The 15,000-nt window shown below is 52.5% G+C and overlaps 1 protein-coding gene across 2 annotated transcripts in view; it reads right to left on the minus strand.

Annotated features, from left to right (window-relative positions):
- The window catches only part of DHRSX (dehydrogenase/reductase X-linked), a 259,390-nt gene that overhangs the window by 206,673 nt on the left and 37,717 nt on the right, over window positions 1-15,000 (minus strand). Inside the window, exons 4-7 of one of the 2 annotated variants that reach the window (XR_013959719.1) lie at window positions 12,247-12,348; window positions 10,141-10,348; window positions 6,167-6,374; window positions 2,849-3,201 (exon numbers count right to left, since the gene is read on the minus strand). Coding sequence is in view for 1 of the 2 variants with exons in the window: in XM_080651933.1 (XP_080508059.1) it covers window positions 2,998-3,201; window positions 6,167-6,374; window positions 10,141-10,348; window positions 12,247-12,348 (722 nt within the window). In the remaining variant the exon portion in view is untranslated. Of the gene's footprint in view, window positions 1-2,567; window positions 3,202-6,166; window positions 6,375-10,140; window positions 10,349-12,246; window positions 12,349-15,000 lie in introns of those variants that run through there. The other variant, XM_080651933.1, reaches the window with a different exon arrangement.

Raw genomic sequence — 15,000 nt, forward strand, 5'->3', positions numbered from 1 at the left:
CTCCTTGGAAATAAACTAATGAAACTTGAACGGAACACGGTCTCTTTCTCTCCGTTTAATTTCCCTTCAACAAGCAGGGATGTCTCTCTGGAGGCACCTCCTGTCCTGAACCGTTTGGAGCTTAGAAATGCTCATTTCTGTCACTTTGCCCTTCTCGGGACAAAAATAAAATAAAATAAAATAAAATAAAATAAAATAAAATAAAATAAAATAAAATAAAATAAAATAAAATAAAATAAAATAAATAAAATAAAATAAAATAAAATATAAAATAAAACAATAAAATATAATAAAAAATAAAATATAAAATAAAATAAAATAATAAAATATAATAAATAAATTAAAATTATAAAATAAAATTAATAAAATATAAAATAAAATAAAATAATAAAATATAATGAATAAATTAAAATTATAAAATAAAATTAATAAAATAAAATAAAATAAAATAAAAATAAAATAACAGAAGGAATGAAGTAAGGAAGAAAGTGAAAACACACACTTGGCCCCATGGACTCATTTGGAAATAATGGCTTTGGCCAGGTGGTGTGTGACTGAACTCAGAAATGTCAGACCAGCCCCCTGACCCCCCCCAACCCCAAGCCCCCTGACCCCTCCCACCAACCTCCCCCCCCAAAAAAAAAGCTGTGCTGGAGAAATACCCTAGGGGAAAAAAAGGTGGAAGCAAAAATGAAAAGCAATACTGTTTAGCCCGGATGGCGTGGTTCCGTGGTTGAGCATCGACCTAGGAACCAGGAGGTCAGGGTTCAATTCCCAGTCAAGGGCACCTGCCCAGGTTGTGGGCTCGATCCCCAGTAGGGGGCGTGCAGGAGGCAGCCGATGGATGATTCTCCTCATGGACGTTTCTATCTCTGTCTCCTTCTCTAAAATCAATAAAAATATATCATATATATATATATATATATAATATATTTTTATGTTTCTAACTCTAAAACATAATATGTATAATATATTTTATATAATATATATAATGTTCATATGCCCATCTGTGCCTGACCGGTGTGACTCATAACAATAAAATATATTAAATTTTTATATATTTGAGCATCGACCTGTGAACCAGGAGGTCACGGTTCGATTCCCAGTCGGGACACCTGCCAGCAGGGGGCGAGCAGGAGGCAGCCGATCCATGATTCTCTCTCCTCATGGATGTTTCTCTCTCTCCCTCTCCATCTCCCTTCCTCACTGAAATCCGTAAAAATACATCCTATAAAATAAAAGGGTAATATGCAAATTGACCCTAACGGCGGAACGACCGGAACGACCTCTCGACCAGTTGCCGGAAGCCGGGGAAGATGGCGCTGATCGCAGGCCAGGACTCGGGACCACACCCGCCACGAACTTCCTGCCCCGGGGCCTCTGGTTACTTAAATACATAAAACCCTAAGGGACCGTCACAACCGAAACAACTGAATGGACGACCGAACAGGCTGCGTGGGGCAACCAGGTCAGCAGGGGGGTTAGTGAGGGGCAAGCAGGCTGGAAGAGGGGGGCAGTGAGGGGCGACCAGGCCAGCGGGGGGGGGGGGCATTAGGGGTCACCAGGCCAGCATGGGGGGCAGTGAGGGGCGACCAGGCTGGCGGGGGGGGGAAGTGAGGGGTGACCAGGCCAGCGGGGGCAGCAGTGAGGGGCAACCAGGCTGGTGGGGGGGAGGCAATTGGGCGTGACCAGGCCAGCGGGGGGGGGGGGGTGTTAGGGGTGACCAGGCCAGCGGGGGGCAGTAAGGGGTGACCAGGCCGGAAGAGGGGGGCAGTAAGGGGTGACCAGGCCGGAAGAGGGGGGCAGTAAGGGGTGACCAGGTCAGTGTGGGGGCAGTGAGGGGCGACCAGGCTGGTGGGGGGGGGCAGTGAGGGGCAACCAGGCTGGTGGGGGGGCAATTGGGCATGACCAGGCCAGCGGGGGGGGGGGGTGTTAGGGGTGACCAGGCCAGCGGGGGGGCAGTAAGGGGTGACCAGGTCGGAAGAGGGGGGCAGTAAGGGGTGACCAGGTCAGTGTGGGGGCAGTGAGGGGTGACCAGGCTGGAAGAGGGGGGCAGTAAGGGGTGACCAGGCCAGCATGGGGGGGCAGTGAGGGGCGACCAGGCCAGTGGGGGGGCAGTGAGGGGTGACCAGGCTGGCGGGGGGGGGGCAGTGAGGGGCAACCAGGCAGGCAGGGGGAGAGGCAATTGGGCATGACCAGGCCAGCGGTGGGGGGGCGTTAGGGGTGACCAGTCCAGCGGGGGGGCCAGTGAGGGGCGTCCAGGCCATGGAGCGGGGGGCGGAGGCAAGTTAGGGGCGATCAGGCTGGTGGGGGGGCAGTAAGGGGTGACCAGGCCAGCATGGGGCAGGGGCACCAGTGAGGGGCGTCCAGGCCATGGAGCGGGGCGGGGGGGGGAGTTAGGGGCGATCAGGCAGGCAGGCAGGTGAGCAGTTAGGAGCCAGTGGTCCTGGATTGTGAGAGGGTGCAGCCTGGGCTGACGGACCCCCCCCACCCCCACCCCCCCCGCTCCTTCCGTGCACGAATTTCATGCACCAGGCCTCTCGTTCTCCATAAAAGAAGCGTACGTTCCTCTGATGACACACGTGGTTACCCAAACGCACACATGTCCGCTCTTGGGCCGGTCAAACAGAACCGTACGGTCCGGGAAGAAGGGTTTCACCCAGGGGGTGGGCAAACTTTTTGACTCGAGGGCCACCATGGGTTCTTCAACGGGACCGGAGGGCCGGAACCAAAGCATGGACGGAGTGTGTGTGTGAACGAATATAAATTCAAAGTAAAGGAGCGGAGGGGAGAGCAAGAGAACCGGATAGAACAGCCGGATCCGGCCCGCGGGCCGTCCTTTGCCCACGGCTGGTTTAATCGTCCTTGGCACCTGTCACCCCTGCACACGTAGTCATCACAAGATTTGGCTTTTGGGGAACAGCACCCCGAGATCCCTCAGAGGCCCTGCCACCCACAGAGTCCGTCGATGGGGGGCGAGCGGGGGTGGGGGGGGAGCTATTCCGAGAAGGTGTCGAGGGTCTGGTCCCGGATGCCCGTCATCTGGCAACTCCTGGCCCAGAGTTCCTGCTGCAGCTGCAGGTCGTAGGTGAGGCCCAGCGACCTGGTCTCCTTCTCGTTGTACAGGTAGCGCCCGCCCACGCCCTCCAGGTCCGGGGAGACGGCGGCGTAGACGGAGGTCCAGGCTCCTTCGTCCGGGGTCTGCGGGGAGGAGGGAGGGAGAGCGTGAGCCGTCAATGATCAGAGAGAGAGAGAGTGTGAGAGAAACATCCATGAGGAGAGAGAATCCTGGATCGGCTGCCTCCTGCACGCCCCCTCCTGGGGACCCCAGGATATTTTTCCATTCATTTTTATTTATTTAATTTTGTAAAATAATGTTATTAATTTCAGAGAGGAAGAGAGAGAGAGAGAGAGAGAGAGAGAGAGAGAAACATCCATGAGGAGAGAGAAGCATGGACCACCTGCCTACTGGGGACCCGAGGATATTTATCCATTCATTTTTATTTATTTAATTTTGTAAAATAATGTTATTAATTTCAGAGAGGAAGAGAGAGAGATAGAGAGAGACATCCACGAGGAGAGAGAATCATGGATCGGCTGCCTCCTGCATGCCCCTTACTGGGGACGCGAAGATATTTTTCCATTCATTTTTATTTATTTAATTTTTAAAAATAATGTTATTAATTTCAGAGAGGAAGAGAGAGTGAGAGAGAAACATCCATGAGGAGAGAGAATCATGGATCGGCTGCCTCCTGCATGCCCCTTACTGGGGACGCGAAGATATTTTTCCATTCATTTTTATTTATTTAATTTTGAAAAATAATGTTATTAATTTCAGAGAGGAAGAGAGAGTGAGAGAGAAACATCCATGAGGAGAGAGAATCATGGATCGGCTGCCTCCTGCACGCCCCCTACTGAGGACGCGAAGATATTTTTCCATTCATTTTTATTTATTTAATTTTGTAAAATAATTTTATTAATTTCAGAGAGGAAGAGAGAGAGAGAAACATCCATGAGGAGAGAGAATCATGGACCGGCTGCCTCCTGCACGCCCCCGACTGGGGACCCAAGGATATTTTTCCATTCATTTTTATTTATTTAATTTTTAAAAATAATTTTATTAATTTCAGAGAAGAAGAGAGAGAGAGAGAGAGAGAGAGAGAGAGAGAGAGGAGAGAGAGAGAGACATCCATGAGGAGAGAGAATCCTGGACCGACTGCCTCCTGCACGCCCCCCACTGGGGACCCGAGGACATTTTTCCATTCATTTTTATTTATTTAATTTTTAAAAATAATTTTATTAACTTCAGAGAGGAAGAGAGAGAGAGAGAAACATCCATGAGGAGAGAGAATCATGGATTGGCTGCCTCCTGCACGCCCCATCCTGGGGACCCGAGGATATTTTTCCATTCATTTTTATTTATTTAATTTTGAAAAATAATTTTATTAATTTCAGAGAAGAAGAGAGAGAGAGAGAGAGAGAGAGAGAGAGAGAGAGAGAGAGAGAGAGAGAGCATCCATGAGGAGAGAGAATCACGGATCGGCTGCCTCCTGCACGCCCCCTACTGGGGACCCGAGGACATTTTTCCATTCATTTTTATTTATTTAATTTTTAAAAATAATTTTATTAATTTCAGAGAGGAAGAGAGAGAGAGAGAGAGAGAGAGAGAGAGAGAGAGAGAGAGAGAGAGAGAGAGAGACATCCATGAGGAGAGAGAATCCTGGATCGGCTGCCTCCTGCACGCCCCCTACTGGGGACCCAAAGGTATTTTTCCATTCATTTTTATTTATTTAATTTTGTAAAATAATTTTATTAATTTCAGAGAGAAAGAGAGAGAGAGAAACATCCATGAGGAGAGAGAATCATGGACCGGCTGCCTCCTGCACGCCCCCTCCTGGGGATGGAGCCCACAACCCGGGCATGTGCCCTTGACCAGGAATTGAACCGTAACCTCCTGGTTCATAGGTCGACGCTCAACCCCTGAGCCACGCCGGCCTGGCTCTTGGTTCATTGTGATAAGCAGATGCACATACGGAAAAATTGCTGATGGAGCCAGAGGGCCCATCAGTAGGTGCGTGGATAAGAAAGCTGTGGGACGCCTGGTCGGTGTGGCTCAGTGGTTAGAGCGTCGGCCTGTGGACCGAAGGGTCCCGGGTTCGATTCCCGGTCAAGGGCACCTGCCCGGGTGGCGGGCTCCCTCCCCAACCAGGAGGGGGGTGTGCAGGAGGCAGCCGGTCGATGATTCTCTCTTCTCATGTATGTTTCTCTCTCTCGCTCTCCTCTATGAAATTAATAAAATTATTTTACAAAATTAAATAAATAAAGATGAATGGAAAATATCCTCGGGTCCCCAGTAGGGGGCGTGCAGGAGGCAGCCGATCCGTGATTCTCTCTCCTCATGGATGCTTCTCTCTCTCTCCCTCCCTCTCCCTTCCGCTCCATTAAAAATCTACACGAATAAAAGAGAAACGTGCTAATTGACCGTACCTTCACGACGCCCACCAGCCAATCAGGGGCGAGCATGCAAATCAACCCAACAAAGATGGTCTGTTAATTTGCATACGCAGGCACCGAGCGGCCGGGGGCAGGGCGCGATGCTTACGTTCTGCACCACCCCAGCCACTCCGGGCCTCCAGGCTACACCAATAAAAGAGAATCATGCAAATCGACCGTCCCGCCGCCACGCCCAGCAGCCAATCAGGAGGGTGTATGCAAATTAACCCAACAAAGATGGCGGCTGATTCGCATACGCGGGCAGGCGCGGGGCGACGACTGAAGACAGAAGGGAGCGAAGGGGCGGAGAAGGGAGCGAGGCAGCGGGGACTTTGCTCAGGCCCCGGGAAGTCCCGTTCTTCCAGGAATCTTCGTGCATCGGGCCACCCAGGGGTCCTCAAACGACGGCCCGCGGGCCACAGGCGGCCCGCCGAGGACACGGATCCGGCCCGCCAGGGGCCGCTGCCTGTCCTGCTGAGCAGCCGATGCGTCCCGGCCCCCGCCGTGCACCTGGGAATTCGTTCATCGTTTTTTTGTTTTGTTTTGTTTTGTTTTTTTTTAAACGATCGTCCGGCCCTCCCACGGTCTGAGGGACAGGGACCTGGCCCCCCGTGTAAAGAGTCTGAGGACCCCTGACTCCGGCCGATACACGGAAAGCACGCCGGAGGCTGACCTTGAAAAGCCACCAGCCGCTGAGCTTCTTCACCAGGCGGGTGCCCCAGAAGACGTGCTTGTAGAGGTCCGTGTCGACCACGCCGGGGTCGGCCACGTTGGCCGTCACGTGGCTCCCCTGGGCGGCCAGCAGCCCCTGCAGGTGGTAGGTGAAGAGGACCAAGGCCAGTTTGCTCTGGGCGTAGGCGCCGTGCGGGGAGTAGCCGCCCCTAAGGGGAGAAAAAGGGGGAGGCCCCGTGGGATCGGGTCCTGAGCGAGTCCGAATGCTTCCCTCCGTCCCACACCCCGTTCCCCCGCCCCGTGTCCGGGTGCATCCGCCTTCTGCATTCCCCAGGGGTGTGTCTTGTCCTTGTAACTTTTTATTTATTTTTTAAATATATTTTATCAATTTTTTACAGAGAAAAAGAGAGGGGGAGAGAGTCAGAAACATCGATGGGAGAGAAACATCCATCAGCTGCCTCCTGCACACCTCCCACTGGGGATGTGCCCGCCACCAAGGTACATGCCCTTGACCAGGAATCGAACCCGGGACCCTTCGGTCCGCAGGCCGACGCTCTATCCACTGAGCCACACCGGTGAGGGCTAACTTTTTATTTTTAATACTAGAGGCCCGGTGCAGGAAATGCGTGTACTCGGAGGAGTGGGGGTCCCTCAGCCCGGATGGCGAGAGGGCGCAGGCCAGGCCGAGGGACCCCACCGTGCATGATCGGGGCCGGGGAGGGACCGTGGGAGGGCTCCAGGGCGTGTCCGGCCCGTCTCGCTCAGTCCTGATCAGCCAGACCCCAGCAGCAAGCTAACCTACCAGTCAGAGCGTCTGCCCCCTGGTGGTCAGTGCATGTCATAGCAACTGGTCAACCGGTCGACTGCCTGCCCCCTGGTGGTCAGTGTACGTCATAGCGACTGGTCGACCGGTCGACTGTCTGCCCCCTGGTGGTCAGTGCACGTCATAGCGAGCGGTCCAGCGGTAGACTGTCTGCCCCCTGGTGGTCAGTGCACGTCATAGCGACTGGTCGACCGGTCGACTGTCTGCCCCCTGGTGGTCAGTGCACGTCATAGTGACTGGTCAACTGTCTGCCCCCTGGTGGTCAGTGCACGTCATAGTGACTGGTCGACAGGTCAACTGTCTGCCCCCTGGTGGTCAGTGCACGTCATAGCGAGCGGTTGAGCGGCGTTAGCATAACATAAGCATATGATGCTTTGATTGGTTGAACGGCCGACCGGACCACCGGACACTTAGCCTATTAGGCTTTTTGAGATAGGGTATTGTTATTGATTTTGGAGAGGGAGGAAGGGAGAGGAAGAGAGAGAGAAACATCCACGATGAGAGGGAATAATAATGTAGGGAATCACGTATAGCTTTTCTTTTTTTGCCTCTTCTCCCCCAATCTGCAATCTATATTTTATTCGTGTTAGTAATCCTCACCCGAGGATATTTTCCCATTGATTTTTGGACAGAGTGGAAGAGAGAGGGAACGTCAGAGAAATATCGATGTGAGAGAGACACATCGATGGGTGGCCTCCTGCACACGCCCTGACCACGGTCCGGGACGGGGAGGAGCCTGCCACCGAGATATGTGACCGTGACCAGGGATCGAACCCGGGACCCTCCAGTCCGCAGGCCGACGCTCTATCCACTGAGCCACACTGGCCAGGGCCCAACTCTCTCTCTTTTTTTAATTATTTGTTTAATTCTCATGTGAGCATATATTCTCCATTGCTTTTCTTTAAAAAAAAATAATTTTTAAATTTTATTTATTTTTGAATATTTTTTTGTTTTATATCATTTTTTAATACATTTTTATTGATTTCAGAGAGGAAGGCAGAGGGAGAGAGAGAGAGAGAGAAACATCCACGAGGAGAGAGAATCATGGACCGGCTGCCTCCCGCACGCCCCCCACTGGGGATGTAGCCCACAACCCGGGCCTGTGCCCTTGACCGGGAATCGAACCCGGGACCCTCCCATCCGCAGGCCGACGCTCTATCCACTGAGCCACACTGGCTAGGGCACAACTCTTTTTTTTTAATTATTTGTTTAATCCTCCAGTGAGGATATATTTTCCATGGCTTTTCTTTAAAATAATAATTTCTAAATTTTATTTTTTAATATTTTTGTTTTATCTCATTTTTTAAATACATTTCTATTGATTTCAGGGAAGAAGAAGGGAGAGGGAGAGAGAGCTTGAAACATTAATGGACCGGCTGCCTCCTGCACGCCCCCTCCTGGGGATCGAGCCCACAACCTGGGCCTGTGCCCTTGACCGGGAATCGAACCCGTGACCTCCTGGATCCTAGGTCGAGGCTAACCACTGAGCCACACCGGCCGGGGCCTACGTGAATGAATTATGAAACGGTTCTGCCAGTCCCATTTCCTGGGCTGATGGCCTAGGGCAGGGGTGGGCAAACTTTTTGACTCGAGGGCCACCGTGGGTCCTTAAACTGGACCGGAGGGCCGGAACCAAAGCATGGATGGCGTGTGTGTGTGAACTAATATAAATTCAAAGTCAAGGAGCGGAGGGGAGAGCAAGAGAACCGGATAGAACAGCCGGATCCGGCCCGCGGGCCGTCGTTTGCCCACGGCTGTTCCGGAAGATTCCAGAGCAAAGCCTGTTTCTCAGCCTCGGCCAAGTGCGAAATGAGGATGGTTATCGTTCTGTGTCTGCCAGGAGACTTTCTGTGATGGATGGACGGGCCCGCTGTGGGCCAATGAGCTTCAACGTGGGATGGGCGGGGGGGTAAAAAAAAAAAAAAAAAAAAAAGCAAACAATTAGCAGATATTGTTGTTCTAATTTCCCCTCCCCGGGGAGACGGGTCGTGGAAAAAAAAAAAATGGGTGGTGCGCCCTGGCTGGGGTGGCTCAGTGGTTAGGGTGCCGGCCCACGCACCCTGGGGTCGTGGGTTCGAATTCCCCATCAAGGGCACGTACCTGGGTCGTTAGGTTCGAACCCCGCTCCCGGTCAGAGGGCATGCAGGGGGGGGCAACGGATGGGTGTGTCTCTCTCACATCGATGTTTCTCTCTCTCTCTCTCTCTCTCTCTCTCTCTCTGTCTCTCTCTTTTTTCTTTCTCCTCCACTCACTCTAAAAAGTAACGGGGCCCTAGCCGGTGTGGCTCAGTGGATAGAGCGTCGGCCCTCGGACGGAAGGGTCCCGGGTTCGATTCCCGACTACGGGCACATGCCTGGGTTGTGGGCTCCATCCCCAGTAGGGGACGTGCAGGAGGCAGCTGATCCGTGATTCTCTCTCATCGTCGATGTTTCTCTCGCTCGCTCGCTCTCCCTTCCTTGCTGAAATCAATAAAAGTATACTTAAAAAAATAAATAAAAATAGTCCTGGCTGGTGTGGCTCAGTGGATAGAGCGTCGGCCTGCGGACGGAAGGGTCCCGGGTTCGATTCCCGACTACGGGCACATGCCCGGGTTGTGGGCTCCATCCCCAGTAGGGGGCGTGCAGGAGGCAGCCGGTCCATGATTCTCTCTCCTCGTGGATGTTTCTCTCTCTGTCTCTCTCTCCCTCTCCCTTCCTCTCCGAAATCAATAAAAATATACTTAAAAAATAAACAAAAATATAAAGTATTGGGGGAAAATATCCTCCAGTGAGGATTATCAAGAATAAATAAAGGTCGTGTCCTAACCGGTGTGGCTCAGTGGATAGAGCATCGGCCTGCGGACTGAGGGGTCCCGGGTTCGATTCCGGTCAAGGGCATGTACCTTGGTTGCGGGCACATCCCCAGTGGGGGGTGTGCAGGAGGCAGCTGATGGATGTTTCTCTCTCCTCGATGTTTCTGACTCTCTCTCCCTCTCCCTTCCTCTCTGTAAAATATCAATAAAATATATTTTTAAAAAATCAATGAAATATTAAAACAAAAGGAAAGGTCGCGAGGCGAGAATGCTCGTTGATCCGGTGGGGAGCGCGCTGCCTGGCGCGTCGGAGCGCGTGGGGAGCGGGTGACCTTGACCTGGACGCCTCGCTGTCACCCACCTGCTCTGAAGGTCGTCCAGGGCCAGCTCGCCCACGTAGTGGGTGGCCGACGACACGGTCACGACCCTGGCCTTGCATCCGGGGCGTCCCGACCGCCTCAGGGTGTCCAGAAGCAGGTTGGTGAGAAGGAAGTGCCCCAGGTAGTTCAAGCCGAAATGCTCCTCAAACCCGTCCTCCGTCTCCCTCTGAGGGACCATCATCACGCCGGCTGGGGACACAGGGAATGGGGTGGGGGGGTGGGGGGTGGGGGGGAGAAGCGTGAGATGAGACGGGGTGGGGAAGGCCTGTCCCACGCGGAGGTGGCGACGGCCCAGGGTTTCTCTGATCCTGGAGACACCGCGACCCGGGGCTTCCCTCGCTGCCCCGGCTTCATCGGGAAGGTCGTCCGGAAGGACGTCCGGTCTCATTAGCATATCACGCTTTTATGATTATAGATTCCTGGAGGCCCGTGGCAGGAAGATTCGTGCAAGAATAGGACTTCCTGCCAAAACCGGTGTGGCTCCGTGGATAGAGCGTCGGCCTGCGGACGGAAGGGTCCCGGGTTCGATTCCCGGTCAAGGGCGTGGACCTTGGTGGCGGGCACATCCCCAGTGGGGGGGTGTGCAGGAGGCAGCTGATGGATGTTTCTCTCTCATCGATGTTTCTAGCTCTCTATCCCTCTCCCTTCCTCTCTGTAAAAAATCAATAAAATATATTTAAAATAATAATAATCATCTTTAAAAAAGAAAAAAGAAAAATATAGCCAATGAGGCTCACTTGATAGAGTGTCGGCCTGCAGACTGAAGGGTCCCGGGTTTGATTCCAGGTCAAGGGCATGGACCTTGGTGGCGGGCACATCCCCAGTGAGGGGTGTGCAGGAGGCAGCTGATGGATGTTTCTCTCTCATCGATGTTTCTAGCTCTCTATCCCTCTCCCTTCCTCTCTGAGAAATATCAATAAAATATATTAAAAAAAAAAAAAAAAAAAAAGAATAGGCCTTCCTTCCGCTGTCTTCGCTCTGGCCGCCCGGGAGCCTGCAAGTCCTCGCTCCCGGCTGGAGTGCTGCTCCTGTATCTCCCTGTGCCCCCCACTCTCCCCCTCATCGCAGGCATCCCCCCGCCCCCGCCCCTGGCGACTCGGCGCCTGCGTATGCAAATTAACATAACATCTCTGTTGGGTTAATTTGCATACTCGCTCCCGATTGGCCGATGGGCGTCGCGGAGGCACGGTCAATTTGCATATTTCTCTTTTATCAGTGTAGGTTAGAGGATGTGTGCACCCGTGGGGGTCCCTCGGCCTGGGCCTGCACCTTCTCGCAGTCCGGAATCTCTCGGGGGATGTCGGAGAGATGGCTTCGGTCCGATCCCTCAGGCCGGGCCGGCTGCACCCCTCCTGTGCACAAATTTGTGCACCGGGCCTCTAATTTTTAATTATATTTTATTGATTTCAGAGAGGAAGGGAGAGAGAGAGATAGACACATCCATGATGAGAGAGAATCATGGGCCGGCGGCCTCCTGCACGCCCCCCACGGGGGATCGTGCCCGCAACCCGGGCACGTGCCCTTGGCCAGAATCGAACCCGGGACCCTTCCGTCCGAGGGCTGATGCTCTATCCACTGAGCCACACCAGCGAGGGTGCTTACTCTTTGGTGTAATATTTTAAGGGAATGCTTAGCCCCGGCCGCTGTTGCTCACCATTTGAGTGTCTACCTATGAACCGGAAGGTCAGGGTTCGATTCCCAGTCAGGGCACATACCCGGATTGTGGGTTCCATCCTCAGTAGGGGGCGTGCAGGAGGCAGCCAATCCTTCTCTCTTTCTCTCTCTCTCTCTCTCTCTCTCTCTCTCCCCTTTCCTCCCTGAAATCAATAAAAATATATAAAAACAAAATCCTATATCATAAAAGGCTAATATGCAAATTGTCCCCTCCACTGGGAGTTCGATGGGGAGTTCGACCAGGGGGCGGGGCTGGCCAGCCAACCACCTGACCCCTTCCCCCTCCCCCTGCCGGCCCAGCTCCATCAGCCCGATTGGGGCGGGCCGGCTGGACCCCTCCCGCACACGAATTCGGGCACCGGGCCTCCAGTCGATAATATAAGAATCGACCTCCGGGATTCATGCAAACGCACCGTTGTTGACCAACACGTGGAGAGGCAGCTTCTTCTCCTGGAACCTGAGGACGAACTCCCGGATGGACCGCATGGAGGCCAGGTTGCAGTAGGAAAACTCGACTGAAAAAGACGAGAACGCCTGGTTATCTCCCCGGCAACCCCGGAGGCCAGGACGGTGTCTACACGGATCCACGGACACCCCCACCTGGGAAGGAACGGGGGGGGGTGAGGAAAAGGAGGGAGGGGCAGCATGGGGAGCAAACCCCAACAAGACCCTCAGGGACTTTTCACCAGGCATGAGCCCCCGCCCTTAGTGTGTGTGGGGGGCGGGGGGAGAAGAGGGGGACCCTGGGACGTGCTTCTTATCTACAGAATATGGCAAAGATGGGGGGGTGTCAGTGCCTTGACTGGGTCTCTTATACGGCAAAGATGGGGTGTCACTCAATCGATTGGGGTCCTTATATGGCAAAGATGGGGTCTTACTCAATTGATTGGGTTCCTTATATGGCAAAGATGGGCTGTCACTCAATTAATTGGATTCCTTATATGGCAAAGATGGGGTGTCACTTAATTAATTGGGTTCCTTATATGGCAAAGATGGGGTGTCACTCAATTAATTGGGGTCCTTATATGGCAAAGATGGGGTGTCACTCAATTAATTGGGGTCCTTATATGGCAAAGATGGGGTGTCACTCAATTGATCGGGGTCCTTATATGGCAAAGATGGGGTGTCATTCAATTGATTGGGGTCCTTATATGGCAAAGATGTTGGGCTGTCACTCAATTGATTGGGGTTCTTATATGGCAAAGATGGGGTGTCACTCAATTAATTGGGGTCCTTATATGGCAAAGATGGGGTGTCACTCAGTTGACTGGGGTCCTTATATGGCAAAGATGTTGGGCTGTCACTCAATGGATTGGGGTCCTTATATGGCAAAGATGGGGTGTCACTCAATTGATTGGGGTCCTTATATGGCAAAGATGGGGTCTTACTCAATTGATTGGGTTCCTTATATGGCAAAGATGGGGTGTCACTCAATTGATTGGGGTCCTTATATGGCAAAGATGGGGTGTCACTCAATTGATTGGGGTCCTTATATGGCAAAGATGGGGTGTCACTCAATTGATTGGGGTCCTTATATGGCAAGATGGGGTGTCACTCAATTGATTGGGGTCCTTATATGGCAAAGATGGGGTGTCACTCAGTTGATCAGGGTCCTTATATGGCAAAGATGGGGTGTCACTCAATTGATCGGGGTCCTTATATGGCAAAGATGTTGGGCTGTCAATTGATTGGGGTCCTTATATGGCAAAGATGGGGTTTCACTCAATTGATTGGGGTCCTTATATGGCAAAGATGGGGTGTCACTCAATTGATTGGGGTCCTTATATGGCAAAGATGGGGTGTCACTCAATCGATTGGGGTCCTTATATGGCAAAGATGGGCTGTCACTCAATTGATTGGGTCCTTATATAGCAAAGATGGGGTGTCACTCAATGGATTGGGGTCCTTATATGGCAAAGATGGGGTCTTACTCAATTGATTGGGGTCCTTATATGGCAAAGATGGGGTGTCACTCAATTAATTGGGGTCCTTATATGGCAAAGATGGGGTGTCATTCATTTGATTGGGGTCCTTACATTGCAAAGATGTTGGGCTGTCACTCAATTGATTGGGGTCCTTATATGGCAAAGATGGGGTGTCACTCAATTGATTGGGGTCCTTATATGGCAAAGATGGGGTGTCACTCAATTAATTGGGGTCCTTATATGGCAAAGATGGGGTGTCACTCAGTTTATTGGGGTTCTTATATGGCAAAGATGGGATCTTGCTCAATTGATTGGGTCCTTATATGGCAAAGATGGGGTGTCATTCATTTGATTGGGGTCCTTATATGGCAAAGATGGGCTGTCACTCAATGGATTGGGGTCCTTATATGGCAAAGATGTTGGGCTGTCACTCAATTGATTGGGGTCCTTATCTGGCAAAGATGGGGTGTCACTCAATTGATCGGGGTCCTTATATGGCAAAGATGTTGGGCTGTCACTCAATTGATTGGGGTCCTTTTATGGCAAAGATGTTGGGCTGTCACTCAATTGATTGGGGTCCTTATATGGCAAAGATGGGATGTCAATCATCTCACTGGGGTCCTCATACGGCAAAGATGTTGGGATGAGAAAGGAGATGCCGTGGAAAAGCAGAGAAGGACACGCTGACGGACTGATGCGTCATGACGAGCCCCGGGGAGCGAGGAGCTCAGGAGAGCGAAGACCCCCGGGCTAAGCATGACCCCGGAGACACCCACCGGGAGGGAGAGGGATGGGGGCCTAGGCCACGGCGTGTGGGCAGTGACCACGTCAGGGTGCTTTTCCAGTGAGGGTCCCAAATGGCCTCCTTCCCCATGGGCTGGGTGACCGTGTGTGCCAAGGACCGCCCTGGGTGAACCACGATTCTGCTGAGCAGATCATACAAACACATGGAGGGACACGCGTGAGCGAAGGAAGGAGGAGGAACCCCGCAGGAGAACCAGCACATATGTTTGCTCCCCAATTGTCTCTCAGGGGAAGACCATCCTACATCCGCCCCCCAAGGAACCACCCACCCCAGTCCAGCAAGAATATTCAATAATATTATGTTTTCACCCTAACCGGTGGGGCTCAGTGGATAGAGCGTCGGCCTGCGGACGGAAGGGTCCCGGGTTCGATTCCCGGTCAAGGGCACGTACCTTGGTTGGGGGCACATCCCCAGGTGGGGGGTGTGCAGGAGGCAGC

The sequence above is a fragment of the Plecotus auritus genome (assembly GCF_963455305.1).
Source record: "Plecotus auritus genome assembly, chromosome: X".
In the NCBI taxonomy this organism is placed as follows: Eukaryota; Metazoa; Chordata; class Mammalia; order Chiroptera; family Vespertilionidae; genus Plecotus; species Plecotus auritus.